At 41.4% G+C, this 14,952-nt stretch overlaps 1 protein-coding gene across 10 annotated transcripts in view; it reads right to left on the reverse strand.

The window, feature by feature from the left end:
• Positions 1 to 14,952, reverse strand: part of LOC311004509 (dedicator of cytokinesis protein 9) — a gene marked incomplete at its 3' end in the record, with an annotated part of 82,021 nt that overhangs the window by 11,179 nt on the left and 55,890 nt on the right. For 6 of the 10 annotated variants that reach the window (XM_083996591.1, XM_083996597.1, XM_083996593.1 and 3 more), the window contains exons 8-37: positions 14,653 to 14,827; positions 13,469 to 13,521; positions 12,557 to 12,631; positions 12,321 to 12,461; positions 11,341 to 11,553; positions 11,062 to 11,184; positions 10,532 to 10,614; positions 9,656 to 9,778; positions 9,307 to 9,386; positions 8,996 to 9,183; positions 8,826 to 8,891; positions 8,641 to 8,733; positions 8,399 to 8,522; positions 8,178 to 8,296; positions 7,972 to 8,058; positions 7,766 to 7,855; positions 6,484 to 6,599; positions 5,999 to 6,068; positions 5,769 to 5,894; positions 5,598 to 5,669; positions 4,877 to 5,023; positions 4,684 to 4,767; positions 4,378 to 4,489; positions 3,109 to 3,287; positions 2,893 to 3,009; positions 2,310 to 2,421; positions 2,088 to 2,221; positions 371 to 485; positions 186 to 252; positions 27 to 74 (exon numbers count right to left, since the gene is read on the reverse strand). In XM_083996591.1, coding sequence (XP_083852717.1) covers positions 27 to 74; positions 186 to 252; positions 371 to 485; positions 2,088 to 2,221; positions 2,310 to 2,421; positions 2,893 to 3,009; positions 3,109 to 3,287; positions 4,378 to 4,489; positions 4,684 to 4,767; positions 4,877 to 5,023; positions 5,598 to 5,669; positions 5,769 to 5,894; positions 5,999 to 6,068; positions 6,484 to 6,599; positions 7,766 to 7,855; positions 7,972 to 8,058; positions 8,178 to 8,296; positions 8,399 to 8,522; positions 8,641 to 8,733; positions 8,826 to 8,891; positions 8,996 to 9,183; positions 9,307 to 9,386; positions 9,656 to 9,778; positions 10,532 to 10,614; positions 11,062 to 11,184; positions 11,341 to 11,553; positions 12,321 to 12,461; positions 12,557 to 12,631; positions 13,469 to 13,521; positions 14,653 to 14,827 — 3,332 coding nt within the window. Of the gene's footprint in view, positions 1 to 26; positions 75 to 185; positions 253 to 370; positions 486 to 2,087; positions 2,222 to 2,309; positions 2,422 to 2,892; positions 3,010 to 3,108; positions 3,288 to 4,377; positions 4,490 to 4,683; positions 4,768 to 4,876; positions 5,024 to 5,597; positions 5,670 to 5,768; positions 5,895 to 5,998; positions 6,069 to 6,483; positions 6,600 to 7,765; positions 7,856 to 7,971; positions 8,059 to 8,177; positions 8,523 to 8,640; positions 8,734 to 8,825; positions 8,892 to 8,995; positions 9,184 to 9,306; positions 9,387 to 9,655; positions 9,779 to 10,531; positions 10,615 to 11,061; positions 11,185 to 11,340; positions 11,554 to 12,320; positions 12,462 to 12,556; positions 12,632 to 13,468; positions 13,522 to 14,652; positions 14,828 to 14,952 lie in introns of all 10 variants that reach the window. The other 4 variants (XM_083996596.1, XM_083996595.1, XM_083996590.1 and 1 more) reach the window with 1 other exon arrangement.

Genomic DNA, 14,952 nt, shown 5'->3' on the forward strand with positions numbered 1-14,952 from the left:
AGTTTAAACACTGACAACAACATTACCTTGCGATGTATCTCTTTCCCATGTATCTGAACTGATGAAGGCAGACTCTGGGAGAAAAAAAATGAGTGAAAAATCAGTCACCAGGCGTTTTTCAGCATTTCTTAGGATGTCAGTTTTTTTTTTCATCACAATAGCAGTATTACAGTAAGTCGCCTTACTCGACTAGAGTAAAGAAGTCCATTAACTCAGCAGATGAAGCCTTGTTCCAGTATGTGAACAGAGCGTCTGGAAGAGACAGTGATTGACAGATTAGGAACAGTTTTCTTGGATTATAGAAATGTGAGTGAACACGGCATTTAAGTCTCAGACAGACAAATCGTACAGAGAGCAGATTGATTTTTACCCTCAGACATGCTTTTAAGCACATGCAAGAAACACATGAGGAGGCTCTTGATCTCGGCCTGGTCCAGTTTATCACAGCGCAGCAGGGTGCTGCCCAGGGCTGAGGCGGGCTGGTTCTGGGGGGGACAAAGAGGCTGGTCAGGCACAGACTGAGATATCTAATGCTGTTAGAGCTTTTAGCCATGTGAAGCTCATTTTGCTGCCTCAAAATAAGCTAAAAATACTGATTAAAAAAGCCAAAAAGCCAAAAATAAAAAAAGGGCATTTACCACAATCATTTCTAAAAATCTTTTGCAACTCTGTTGTGTGATTTTTTGTTATTGATCGAAGTTAATGAAACCAAGTCTTTGTAGTATTTGTTGGAGATGCTGTTGCATCAAAAGAAACAACAATAGTTACATCAAGGAGTGGGTGTGAGTTATCTGAACGACTGGGATTAGAGTGGTAAAGCTACACTGGTCATTCACTCAGGTTGTTCAGGGCTCTATGAGCGACAGACTGCCAGAGGAAAGCCATTTCTATTCTCCCAGCTGAGGCAGAGAGCAGGGAGAAAACAGCAGAGGAGCAGCAGCTCTACCACAGCAAGGGGTTGGCGATATACCAAGCACGTTCCTTTGCCAGCAGTTAGTCTAGACCATGAAACTGGCTGGGGATGACTTCATGGAAAGCATGACGATATGGTTCTGGACTTTTTAAAGGGTGTTTTGAAGGGAGGAGAGCTTCACGGCTTATGTTGGTTTTCCTGAAAAGTTTAGACAAAAAGTGTGAAGCTGTCTGGCTTTTTTTCATGTGTTTGAGCAAAATAGACGGATTATTTGGTTTGGAAATAACTGCAAATTACTCCTGAGTGTCCTCCTTCTCCCCTTAAGTTGTTATACACATAGTGATAAATGCTACCACACATCACAAATGTAAACAGCTTCAACAGGAGACGAAACAAACGGCAGCACAGGCAGTGAAAATATAATAATCCTTTGCGTTTAATAGGGTTCTTTCTTCTCAGATTTAGCTTGAGGCTGCATATCAATGAAAGCGAAAAACAACACAGCACACATGAGAGGAACTCGAAAGTGAGAAATCCCTTAAGCATGCATGCTTATCCACATCTGGAAAATGAGCCGAGACAAACCCTGAGAGGCCCCGTGATACGGCAGGTCTGCTTTATGGCACCAGAAAACAAACAGGCCAAAGCCCGAGAATCATCTGGCAAAGAAAAGGCTTAGAATTGAGGACACTAGGACACTCGCACACACACACACTTTCACATTCCCAGATGGGACACTCCTAGGAGGGAGGATGGATGACTGCGTGAGGGAAGGAGGCATTTTGTACTTGAAGTGAAATGCTGGGCTGCACGGTGCTCTCTGACACACATGGGGCAGAGAGCTGGGAGAAGTCCATGGTGACACGCTTGTAGCGCCCGGCGAGCACGGGCTCCTCAGTCTCCGTAAAGAAGCGCAGGACATTGACAGAGTGTCTCCGTACGAACTTCTCCGTCTGCCACGGCCAGCCGTACAGGTAAGGCGAGGGAGTCAATGGCACAAGTTAACAAGGACCTGACTTTCTGTGGCACTTTTGTCATAACAAGGGGAGGTGTGATATGTCTGAGGCAAAGTGAAGTGAATGACATTTGCACACAGAAAGCTGGAATTTGATATCCGGAAAATGTCTGGCTGATATTACTTCACAGAGAAATTGCAGCACTTTCTGAGATATACCTTGTCTAGAGAGTTGCCCTTGTCGTTGTTCCTTTCAGGCAGGCTGTTCCCGGAGTCAGTGCTGATGAGTGAACCACGAGAGTCTGCATGGCGCACAGAGTTAATGTTGGGGGTGGATGACGCGTGAGGTGAAGCTGTTAAAAAAATAAAACTAAATTAAGTGACCATTTTATATCAATATAAAAACCTTTTTTTCCCCCCCAGTATCTTGTTTTCACTCACCGGTGCCTGAGATAACTCCAAAAACATCTTTGTGCAAGCTGGTGTCCAGAAAGGTGCTGGACCTGGGAGGTGTCATCAAAGCGTTGGTAAGGAGTGAATCCTCTCTCCCATTCTGAATGAAAAATGGTGCAAGAGTTTAATGGAAACAAACACATCTATATTGCAATCTTAGACTGGTCAAAATAACACAAACTAAATAGTATTAAATATATCTTTTATAATATCTGATTGTTTTGAAGTGTTTTCTACCAAAATCCGTGTATGTATGAATACATGTCACAGTTTTGATTTTATTTTTAATAGTCTGTAAAATTAAACAATGTAAAGACAAAAATGTATTGTTAATAACATGTAATCAAGGTACACTACAAACACCATTTCTCATCCTAATTTCCTCTCTTTCAATACTTAAAGACTCTGTTTTTAACTCTCTTTGAATAACACTCTCTGAACATGTGGATATGGATATAAATGTTATGCTTTAGGGTGTGTGAGATGCTTTGTTATTTTCCTTAGTTTATGATTCAACTGAACATCTGTGTAGATAACATACTCAGAAGAAGCCACTAGGTGGCTCCCTTACATTGTTGGAGTGGTTGATGGGGAACGGGGACACTTCCTTCACATTCAGCCTGTTGACATTTTCCTGGAGCAGACCAAACAAGGGCAAGTACAGCGTGGCCAACCTGGCCTGCTGGCTCTGGAAAACAGATGAGAGTATCTCCAGATCAGACAAACACATCAGACACTGAGGTGAAGTGAAAATGCAGAGAGACAGAGGTGTAAGGCCTTTTCTTACCTTGGAGGTGTAGCGGTCATCAAACGTGTGCTTCATCATCAGGTTCTTCAGCACCTGGATAGAGACCTGACGAGTCTCCCTGAACTCCTGCAGAGCTGCGTTGACCTCCCTGAGCAGCAGCCCGACCAGGAAGTGGTTCTTACAGAAGTCGTCTGTCAGCGAGTAATCAAGCTGCAGGTCTGAGAGGAAGAATTTATCATTTATTATTCATGTGACACAATGAAATGGAAACCAGAAAATGCAAAAAGTCTGAAAATACACAGAATTGAAACAGAGTAAATTCTTTTTGATTTATCGTACACATTTCCATCTAACAATCTATATGAGGAAAAAGAAACAGATACAGACAAACACAGACTTTCATGTCGGACAGATTCAGGCTGTGTGACTGAGCTGCTGCTCCACATCACCAACAAACATTGTGGCAAAAAAATAAAATAAACAGGATTAAAGTTTGTGATTGAACAGCAGCAGCTGTGTGCAGATGGTTTCCAAAAGTATTACCACCAGTAAAGCGATCCCAAAACACACACACACACACACACACACACACACACACGCGTGAAGACTGCCTAAAAAGTAATCAAATTAAACACACTGCTTTTCTCCGTTTTTATCTTTTTAAAACCTTAATTTTAAGCATGCAAATGAAAAAAGGCATCCGATTTTTTAGAAATGACAGAAGATGAAATGTCTTTTGGAATCACGCTCATCACAAACTCCAAACCACCTCAAGACAGATCAAAACGACTCGCACACAGTCACCCAAACCTGCACAAAAAAAGAGCCAACCTTCTCATACACCGTCATATGACTACAGATTAAAAGCAGTATAATGTTTCTGTACTATATCTTGAAATATACAAATCATTCCACATCAACAAGATTGCAATAAAAATGGAAGACGACTGATTTGATTCTTATTGTAGAGGGAATTTGTAACTTTCTGCTCATGGTTGAGCGTTTAGATTGAAGCCAGCTCTTTTCGGAGACGACATGCAAGCAGCACATCTTGCACCTACCTACTGGATTATCGTTTGACTCCACCGTATCATATGGAGATAATAAAACTAATTGAGGAACACAAAAAAAAGACACAATATACGTACTGTAAAATCAGACTGCTTTAATGATACAAAATCTGCTGAGAGGTAGAATATGGTGAGATATTTTATTTGTGTTGGCCCTGGGCAGTTAAGTAGTTTTTTTTTCAATGTACTACTTATGTACAAGCACTCGACCCTCAGATAAATATGATGATCTTCTCACCTTGAAACCTCAGTATCCTTCCCTTCCCAAATGGCATGGGCAGGTTTAAGGGGACGTAGTGCTCGTGGTTGCACACGACACGCAGGAACTCAAACTTGAACTCAAACAGCGTCTGCATTCAGAAAACGACACGAACCAGTGAGGAAGATTTAATACACTCAAGCACAACCTTGTCCAAAACATATCTGGAGCTCAGCCTGACATCCTCCATTAAAGTGCTGACTGATTTCAAGTTGTCCCTTTATAAATAAACGAGCCATCAAACAGTTTCTATGAATGCTGTTTCTGTTTATATCGTCAGCGTACCTTCGGGTCTCCAGGCATAAAGCAGCTGATGTAGTTGTTGATCTGCTTTAACACAAAGCCTCTGTCCATCAGGGTGAAACAACGCTACAGGATGAGAGAGAGAAACAACTTTGTCGTTATCCATACAAACTATAGAAACGACTTTATACTTAAAAACACAGTGTTCTCTTGAGGAGGGTGTGTGGATCCTGACCTTGATGAAGACTGCCAGGCTGTGGTTGGCGTTCCTGGCAGCATCCAGGTTGTCTTTGTACTTCTGTGTGATGTGAGGCATCATCATGTTGACCAGCGTCTCCACTGTGTGATGGAAAGATGCTGAGAAGCGCTGATTCCTGGACAGCTGAAAGACATAAACTACATTTATTAGTATGGTGATATTCTGTGTGTTTGTAATTATGTGTGTGTGAGATCACAACACTATTAAAAACACATGCGTAAGCCAGACTGTACATGTTCCCTCACTTCCATGGCATCTTGACTAAATGTATTTGTGTTCAATTTTTTCTTCGCTAGAAACGAACGGGCTTACTGGTTTTCTTCTTTTCATAGGATTTCTTAACAATAACAAGAACATATGTTTAGAAGTTCTGTGCTGTAGCTGTAGCTGTAGCTGAAACTTAACATTGTTTCTCGCTATGACCTTGATCCTGCCCTGGAGCATTAGCTTCCATTGTGGCCTCCATATTTATGCCAGTGGAGGTTAAACACAGGGATGTGGTTGCTTATGGGGTATGAACAAATGCAGGCCAATTAAACTGCACAGCAGCGTGGGGCAGACTGTGGATACATAATACTTTGACTGCGGGTACTGCGGCTGTCCACAAGACTTGGCATGTTGTAAAGACCCTAAGATGTAATAAAACAGGCATGAGTAGACACCTCTGATTCAAATACACATGTTGTGGCAGACTTACCTTCACTTTACAGCTCTCAATCAAGAACTGAGCCATGGACTTGACAAGAGCTTCAAAGAAATACCAGGAGTACTGCAGGAAAAACACCAATCACACAACAGGACAGAGCAAATTGATGTTAATTATAATGATACACCATGTAACCACTAAAAAAAAGTAGAGATATGTCACCTTGAGCAGCTTGTTACTCGTGAGGAAGTCAGTGGAGGGCTTCAGGATAGCAGTCATCGCTTTAGCCAGCTCCTCGTGCACTATTCGGGTGGTGGAGGACGTGTACGGCTCAGTCTTGAATACAAACTGTACCAGACACAGCATAGAAACAAATGTGTAAAATCATGCAGCACAAACAAACAAAAATATATCTAGATAGTGAGTTGTGTCATGTTGCATGAACTTTTTACCTTCACATATGACCTCAGGTAATGCTCCAACCCCTCCTCATGACACTGAGCAACAATGTGAATCATGACTCTAGAAGGAAATGACAATGGAGGAAAGCATGAGTGAGGAAATGGTTTGTTGGATACTTGTTCTGCACTCGAAACAATCTCCATGTTTAATTTCATAGTAAATATTTACAATAAGGTTCTTGCACCTCAGAAAACCTTACTGACAGATGTGTCTCTTAAAAAATGTAATTGCATTAAACACTTGTGCTGGCTGGTGTTAACTAGATTTTTCCTTGTCTTTTGATCAGATACAATTAAATTTTGATGTTCTCACAGTCAATATTTTTTTTACTAATTGTAATTTATGGAAATAATCTTTGAAAAAAATTTTGATTTTGAAATTAAAAGCAGCTTTCTATTTTTTTGTGTATAAATAAAATCATAATCTACATGAAATGACTTGAATATAAAAGAGTGAAGGTGTCAGGGAGACTTGCCTGGTGACATTGACTGCCACGTCCTCTTGGGTGGCACTGGTCAGCACCCTAAACAGCTGATTCAGGGTGGTGGGCAGGAACTTGATCATCACATGGCTCTCCATGGCGTGGAGACTCTGAGGGTACAACGTAACAGAGACATGTTCAGTCACATTACAGTAGTTTTTTAATGCACAGAGAGGAGGAGTAGCTTCTTGGAAATGGTGATGTCGTCCACAGCTGATCCAAAATAACGTGAGGAAACTAATCAAATGACAACAACAGGAGGACACAAGTGAACACAGTGTGCTAATCACCCACACTGTATGCTTCAGTGCCTGGAACATGGCAGACAGTAGGTACTCGTGCATCGCTGCCTGCGCACAGGAAACTAACACAAGCTCTGCCAAAGTCATTTGGCAAGCTTCCAGTCGACACAGCTGACCTGCTGTTTGACCCTCCAGCTATTGTCCATGTTCACTGTTGTGTTTACATTAGAGCCCGAGAGATACACAGGATTGTTGCTTTCCATGTCAATGTCCACCAGGGGAGCAGTGAACTGAGATTCCCATGGACCGGAACATAGAGTCACGAAAGAAATAAGTGATAACTGAGCTACTGGCACCACAGGAAAAAAAACTGTAAAAGGACCCTTACCAGCTATGAATCGACTTCTGACAATTTTACTAGTATCAGCCAGATCTTTACAGCTGAAAATACAGATACATTATTTATAAATAGTAATGGAAAAAGATCTACACATATTGTCCAGAATGTGCTACAGCACACACATAAAAAGCAACAACCAAGTGTGACTGTGAGGATGAGCTCTGTTTAGCTGCCAAGACAAGTTCATACAGAGAAGCTGAAGAGTAAAAACATCCTAACTGTACTCTTCACTTATCCAGAAAAGCATTACATGTCTTTTTGTTTAGAATTAGATCCTTACTCTCTTTTTAATCCAACCTTGTAGAACATGTGCACTCAGTTATGCAGGATAGATCAACACTGAAACGTAGACTGTAAGTTAATATGGCGGATTGTGGTTTAAATGTTATCGTTTCTATCTAGCATGCACAATTAAAAATGAACCCACAAGATAACAACCAAAGTTATAACAAAACACAGATCTACACATTTTGTGAGAAACCAATAACATCAATGCAAATAAATGTGAAACCATGAATATTAATACACAAAATAATTGTATCACCATGTACTATAGGAGCACATCAGAGCACAATTCTAGTCTGTTGTCACAGTATGTATCCTAACATAATCAGTCTTGTGCTGGTTGCTTTACCTTCAGGTATTTGACCAGTTCTCCTCCTGATACCTGGGCTGAGGATGCCATGCTCTGACAGTGATGAAAGAAATTGTGCAAATGCTGATCCTGAAGACATGATGAGAAATAAAAATGTCAGAATACAAGTTATCTCATATGATATGAAATGAAACACTGATCTTTATTACACAAAGACTCAGCTAAAAACAAAACGAACAACAAACCTGAGTGTAGACAGTGGACACGAGGTGGGCGGAGACCTTGAACAGAGGCTTGCCTCCATCCACCCATTTGACTTCAGGACCCGAATGCTGTAAGAAAATAGATTAGTAAGTTCCCTCTGGTTAGTAATAAAACAAATATTATATTCATAATGTCATCTTTGTGGGTTTTGGCATGTGATTTCTTCACCGACTTGGGGATGCACTACCTTGCTGGCTCCCTCCTGACAGCTGAGGTATCCAGCAGGCAGGTTGGCAGCCACGGGGATCTGACTCTCGTTCATGATCACCCTGCCGTCCTTTAACAGCGGGAGCCAGGCGTAACCCACTGAGAGCGGAGACAGAAGAGAGGACAGTCCTCTAGCAGTCTGATACTTCGAGCCAGTAACATCACAGAGAGCGTAGGTGCAGCGGAACAGAGCGTTTTTACCTTGTGTCTCAACCAGGTCTCTCTTTTTGGTGCTGGCCTTGCTGTTGTTGTCACAGCTGACGTGGTAGAGGGTGAAGAGCAGGTGGTGTTTCTCATGCAGCTGGGTCGGCAGCTCGATCTTGAACTGATAAAAGCACAAATAAACGAATCATATTTACTAATTCAATGTACTCAATGCTGCCTTATGTGAATAGTACGCATCACTGAGGCTTTCTACAGACATCTGGTACATGGTTTCTTACCTCATCGTAAAATTCAGGGTTGTGCTGGTGATGTAATACTGCAGCAAAGGCATTTTTGGTAAACAAGGGTCCTCCAGGTCGGCCGTAGATGCACTGCGGAATAACAATAGTTGATTATTTCCTGTGACGGGTGGGGTTATCCTTTGGGAGATTTTAAGACGCACTTCCAGGACATATGAGTTTACCTTCAGGGGAACAGCCTCTTCTTCATCCGAGTCCTTGAACTCGATGCACACGGCTATGTTTCGAGCCTGGGGAAAGACACAGTGAGCCAAGTGGGTCTAAGTTAGTTTAGGGAACAAATCAATCCAAGCCCTTGGCACACTTTGCACTTTGTAAAAAAGTTTTGTGATACCTTTGCGAATGACTTTTGGCTGTCGTACTTCAAGTGCTTCGGGTAGACGTAGAGGTGATTGTTGTAGATGGTGAAAGGCTGAGAACATTTGGCTATGTGCGGCACAAACTCCTCCACTTCGAAGAAGATGTTGGTCTTCTCGCTGAGATCAAACTGCTTCACAGGAATGTAGGATGAGGTAACGCAATCTATACACAGAGACAGGAGACAGGGAGAGTAAACCGCCAGCAGACAACTTGGTCTGTCTTGTCTGAACAGCAGAAGCTTTCATCTCTCATGCTGGCTGTGTGGAGTGAGTTTAGTGGGCTTACTTGTCAAGTCAGGGGCTACACTGTCAATGGTAACATCAAGGTTTCCTAGGATTACAGGCAGCTTGGCCATCTTCTCTGGCCTGCGGGAAGGAAAATAAACTCTGGTTAAGCTTTCGCTATCATCTACTAAAAGACTGAATAAGAAGCAGGCAGTGAGCCTAGACATGAACACATTTTATATGACCACATTCACAGATGTGAGCAAACATCTTACTTTCAAAACTGACTAGCATTTTTTCCCAAAGCACAACCTATAGGAACACATTTTTCCATACTGTACTTTCCAGAACATCTGCAAGTCTACTCGGACTATTAAGAATAAATTTGCACTCATAGAAACGTTACTAACTTCCTGAAATCAGCCAGAAGTTTGAGCATATCCTCGTTGGACAGCTTGTTGCTGTCCTGTCTGTACAGAGCTGAGAAGCGAGCACTTTTGTCAAGCGTCCCTGAAGCGTCTTTGAACAAAGGCCTGCAAGAAAGGAAAAAGAGAAGTCAGGAACATTTCTCTCATCCGTCACACGCCTACATCCCCGTTTAGAAAGACAAAGTACATTCACAGTGCTATTATTATTTCCAACAGATTTACAAATTAATTTCTTCAAATTTACATTTGTGTGTAAGATTTCATAAAAGAATTAAACCTTGTGACCAAGGAGACATCATCAAAGCATATATTCAGTGCATACTGAAATGTATTCAACTGCAGATGTATTCAAGGAGGTAAAACCAGCAGAATATTTGGCAAAAATTAAAGATGAATTGATTATCAAATGGGTTAACATCTGACACGATCCACATTAACTGTGAACCTTTCTCTCCATGTCCTGTCTGTCTTCACTGCCTCTGCCATTGAAGGCACAAAACGACCCCAGAAATCATTGTTGTAAATTACTTATTATAACTGGGGATCACAAATTTAATCTTATAAAGCTTTATTGTTTAGTAAACAATAAAGTACTCTGCTGATTTGTTCTTTGGATTGTATGCGGGAAATCCAACAGTACTGAATTATAATGAGGTAGCTGCTGTTATTGAATATAAGAGTCAGCTGTTATTACTTTCTTCTCAGTCACTGCTCAATTCTTCCGTCTCGTTCGAAGTAGATTTATTGTAATGCAATTATGATACGTGATATAGGATTTGTAATTAAAACTGTGTGTCAGTGGGTGTCTGGCTGACAGTTACACAAACATAAAAATCGTTGTTAAGAGAGATGAAGTACCTTGCTGCCCAGGCAAAAGGCATCTTGTACTGGCCCAACCGGCTACATGCCAGCTTGGCATTTTTCAGGACCTTCTGTGCCACCTGGTGGAAAATACAGTTATTTGAGCTCCAGCGCAAAGACACACACACACACACACACACACACATACACACACAGAGGCTGGGTCTACTGCACTGTGAGATTTAGTATTCAGCGTGCTGCCAGTCTCAACACAGGCACACACACACACACAGATACCTGGACACACCTCAACCAAATACACTTATATACACACACACACACACAACACATTTCACATTTTTTGTTGCCTGTATCACATTACCCCTGTCCCTTCAGGGTGTACAACCACATTTCTACAGCCAAAGTCAATGCTTGTGTTGAGGGTCGGTGAGGCTGGTCAGCACTTAAAAACAAGGATGATTATCTGTGTATAATGTGGAGTAATCTGGTGGAATCTGCTGAGTTTGTTCTGATACACCGCCGCGTGAGGAGGCTAGCCATGAAAATTCATGGGGTCGCTCGAGTACCTTGGTGGAGTCTGAACTCTTCATGTACGGCTCGGCGCAGTGGTTGATTCCCCCTTGAAGCACCTTCTCGATTCGAGCCACCAGGAAGATATCAGGGTGAGGGCACGTTACCGAGAACACTCCCTGTGGAGACGATGGGTGTGATAGAACAAATGTTTAATATGTATGAGTAGATTTGGAACATAACACCAAAGACATATGTAGATGTGTCTGTTATTGAACTGTGAAGAACCAAGCATAATGTTTTTTTTCCTAATACTTTCTGGTTTCTTTATTCACCTGTCTGGGATACTGCATGGCTGCTTCTGGCACCCCATGGACCAACCGCTGCCCTTCAGGGTGAGCGTCTCCTCCGCCGTTCATATACTGACTGTTGCTATTGGGCACCATGCCCCTCACGGACGGGTGGTTGAGGTCCACCTGAAAGTCAGAGGATATTTTCCTCCCATTCTGGATGTCAAAAAGCGACAGAGTGACATAGAACGGCTCCACCTAGAGAGGAAATGGGAATAATTCTGTATTAGACAGATGATGATGATATCAGGATACCAAATAGCAATGCAATGTTATCTGCTAACTATATATCTACTGCATTACACCTGCTTTTGGGACTTTTTAAATTGAAATTTACTGTATGCACCAAATAAATAATATCAGGTCGTCTGAATGAACATATTGTTTTTATTTATTTATTTATTTATTTGTTTATTTCGGGCATGTCAATTAAATCATCATCATCACACTTCATCTTAGTTCAAATAATACAATACACAATACACATATTGTGAAGTAAATATAAAAATTATTGACATTTCCACTAAAACAAATTAAATCTTACAGTTCTTACACAGTATCTAAAGTTAGGGATGCATTGATCATCCCATTGGATTTGTTGACTCTGCACTATCAGAAGGGAAAAATTGGAGAGGTGCCCGCCTGTCTTCTGCACTGTAGTAGCTATTCCAATTAAATATTGGTGGAGGGAGCCGGGTGAACACACTTCATAGTATGTGTGCTTTGTAGTATGCGCTCTACAAGTGTGTGTGTGTGTGTGTGTGTCTCTGTGGAGACCAAGCATGTTTAGTCTTTAACAGACAGTTTCTGCTGGGATGCACAGCAGGTCATCAGACTCCATTATACAGATTGTTCGCCATTACTGAGCCCGTGGCCTCGTTGCTATGCCAACAGGAAGCTCAAATAATGAGTCTATCCGGTCCGCTACAACAAACAGAGGAAGAAGAGGAGAAAATCCGTCTTACGTTTGTTGTCGGTCCCTCTTCGTTCTCGGCCACACAGCTTTGCAGATTGAATGAGAGGTCGTTGCAGTTCACCAGAACACGTTTGCCAAACTTCTCCTCAAACTGCTTCACGTCCGGTTCTATTCCTGAGAAATCCAGTTTCTGAAAGACACGACAATGGTATAGTGTTTCCTTATGGAGCGTTAGGCCGGACCAGCTGGGAATGAGTGAACTTAGATGTACTTTACGTTAATTACCTGTGTGTCAGGGTCCAGGGTGAAAAGCTTCAGTCTGGTCTCATTCCTCATCCGAGACTCTATATCTCTGGTGCTCTGCGGAAAAGAAAGGTATTTCCTAAATCGATTTAAACAAAACAAAAAAAACCCTCTAAAATACCAGAAAAAACCGGTGTGGGAGATTTACACTCAGTTGGTTTTATCATTAGAACTTTTTTTTGTGTCTTTTGCGCCCATCTGGAAATAAGACTTCTTCTTTTTACTGGCTCAGTGGTGAGAGTCAGGTGGTACCAGCATACATTTCTGCGCACTGTAACCTGTCAAGCTGTTTTTCAGCTAACTGTTACCACCAGTTTCCATGCACATATGGCTTTACTATTCCGTACCACTCCGTGCAAAGGGCTTTCTCCTAAGACATTAAATATCCATTTGGATGAAAAAAACAACTAATTCTGCAGCCTTGAAGTCATCAGTTGGTACAAAGTTTTAAGAAACACAGATTCTATCGATCAGTTTCAATCCTCTGCTTTTGTTTTAACTCTTGATGTAGGTGTCAGTCCATCAAAACAAGTGTTTGCTGTTCCCATGGAGACTACCTTACTTGGATGTTGTTGGAGGCATGTTTAGAGGACAGATGTTTAATTTTCAGAGCTGGTTTTTGGAGAAAATCTAAATAACACTCTCAGTGAAAGTTTTAGTTTTTGGTTTTAGTTAATTTTTTGTTAGTTTTACTATGTCACATGACAAGAGGTCTATGTTTAATGTCAGGTTAGAGCTACATAAACTCTTAAACCCAAACTCAAACCACACGTTTGTGGCTAAGAGGCCGTCTTCTTCCCGGCCTCAATAAGGCAGAGCGATTTAGTGGTTCATTTCTAATGCGACAATGTACAAAACGTATGACGCGCATCCAGCAGAGAACGTAGGACCTACCTGAAAGCTGTCCATGCTTCCAGAGGAGCTGTCTGACTTTCCAAGATCATCATCTAAAAGAAAATACAAGAAATTGTTGGATCCAAAATGTAGAGCATAAACTAAAACCACCTCGTGTTGTAAAACCTCCTGAATCACTCGTTGACATGTGAAAGTTCAGTTATCCCCAGTTCAACTGTGCAGTAATCAGTCTGGAGATATTGCAGGTCTCAGTTGCATATTTTAAGATCTCCTTAAGCAGAGGTGTTTTTTTTCTCATGCACAGCGATTAATAAAAGCTCTGGCGTTAGAGAGATTAGTCGTGCATTTTGTGCAGAGGCATTCAGCCTCTTTCTTCCATAGCTAAGCCTCCTATGAGACAGGAGGTGAGTATTAAAAGCCTGGGTGGTCCAGTATCACATCACCACCACAGGACACGACACGAACAGAGTCAGTAGGAAGAAAGCGAGAGCCGTGAGTTGATGTTACTGTGAGTGAGCAATGTCTCATGAAAAACATCCTCAGGTGCTTAGAGTATCCCAGAATAAATGATGAATGACTGATAACAAACAGTGGATTTAGCAGATCTCGCAGTGTGGTTAATTATTATTATGGATATAAAAAGTGAGGGTGTTCATCTCAGGGGGTAAGCTTAAATAATAGCACCACTGTTGCTTCTATAATCCCGTATATTAGTGAAATACTTTATAAGTGCATATTAAAGGTTTAACAAACTTATGGCTGCGATAAAGTGCTTTTTCCATAATCAATTATTCTGCGACTTTTCCCCCCATTAATCATTTGGCTTATAAAATGACAGACAAACAACAGTGGAAAACATCCATAACATAACATAACCTTCCAAATCTCATGGTGACATCTTCAAATATCTTGTTCCAACAAGCAGTCCATAACACAAATATATACTCAGTTTGAAATCAGACAAGACTACAGTCCTTTGTATAATAAACTGACTCCAAATGATTAATCAATTATAAAACTAAATGTAAATACATTTTTTGATGTTCACGTTGCCTGGACTATCGTGGGTAGCTTTAACAGTTGGACAAACTCTTATTGTTTTACATAATAATTTCATGACAAAAAAAAACAACATATGTGACTCTATGACTTATACTATTCACCACTACTACTGGCCGGTGTGACCAGGTGCTGGAAATACACAGACAGACAAACTCACACACCATCATGAATGTCTCCGTTCCTCTTTTCCTGCATGGCAATCTCAAAGCTGCTGTGTAAGATCTTGTTGAGCGTGTTGATCCAGTCCTCCATCTCTCCTTCACTATCTGCAGAAAGCAGGTAGGTGCTCTTATCCTGCATCTTCAGCTCGAACGCAAACCTCCGCACTTTGTTGTTCTGCAGGGACGACACAAAGGGATAAGAGAAGCAGAAGACAAAGGCTAAACAAAAAGATTTTTTAAAGAAAAAGGTGGAGATCATTTGAATGTTGTTTATGATAATTTGCCAAGTGTGTTGAACCT

The sequence above is a fragment of the Trachurus trachurus genome (genome assembly GCF_905171665.1).
Source record: "Trachurus trachurus genome assembly, chromosome: 21".
NCBI classification, from domain to species: domain Eukaryota; kingdom Metazoa; phylum Chordata; class Actinopteri; order Carangiformes; family Carangidae; genus Trachurus; species Trachurus trachurus.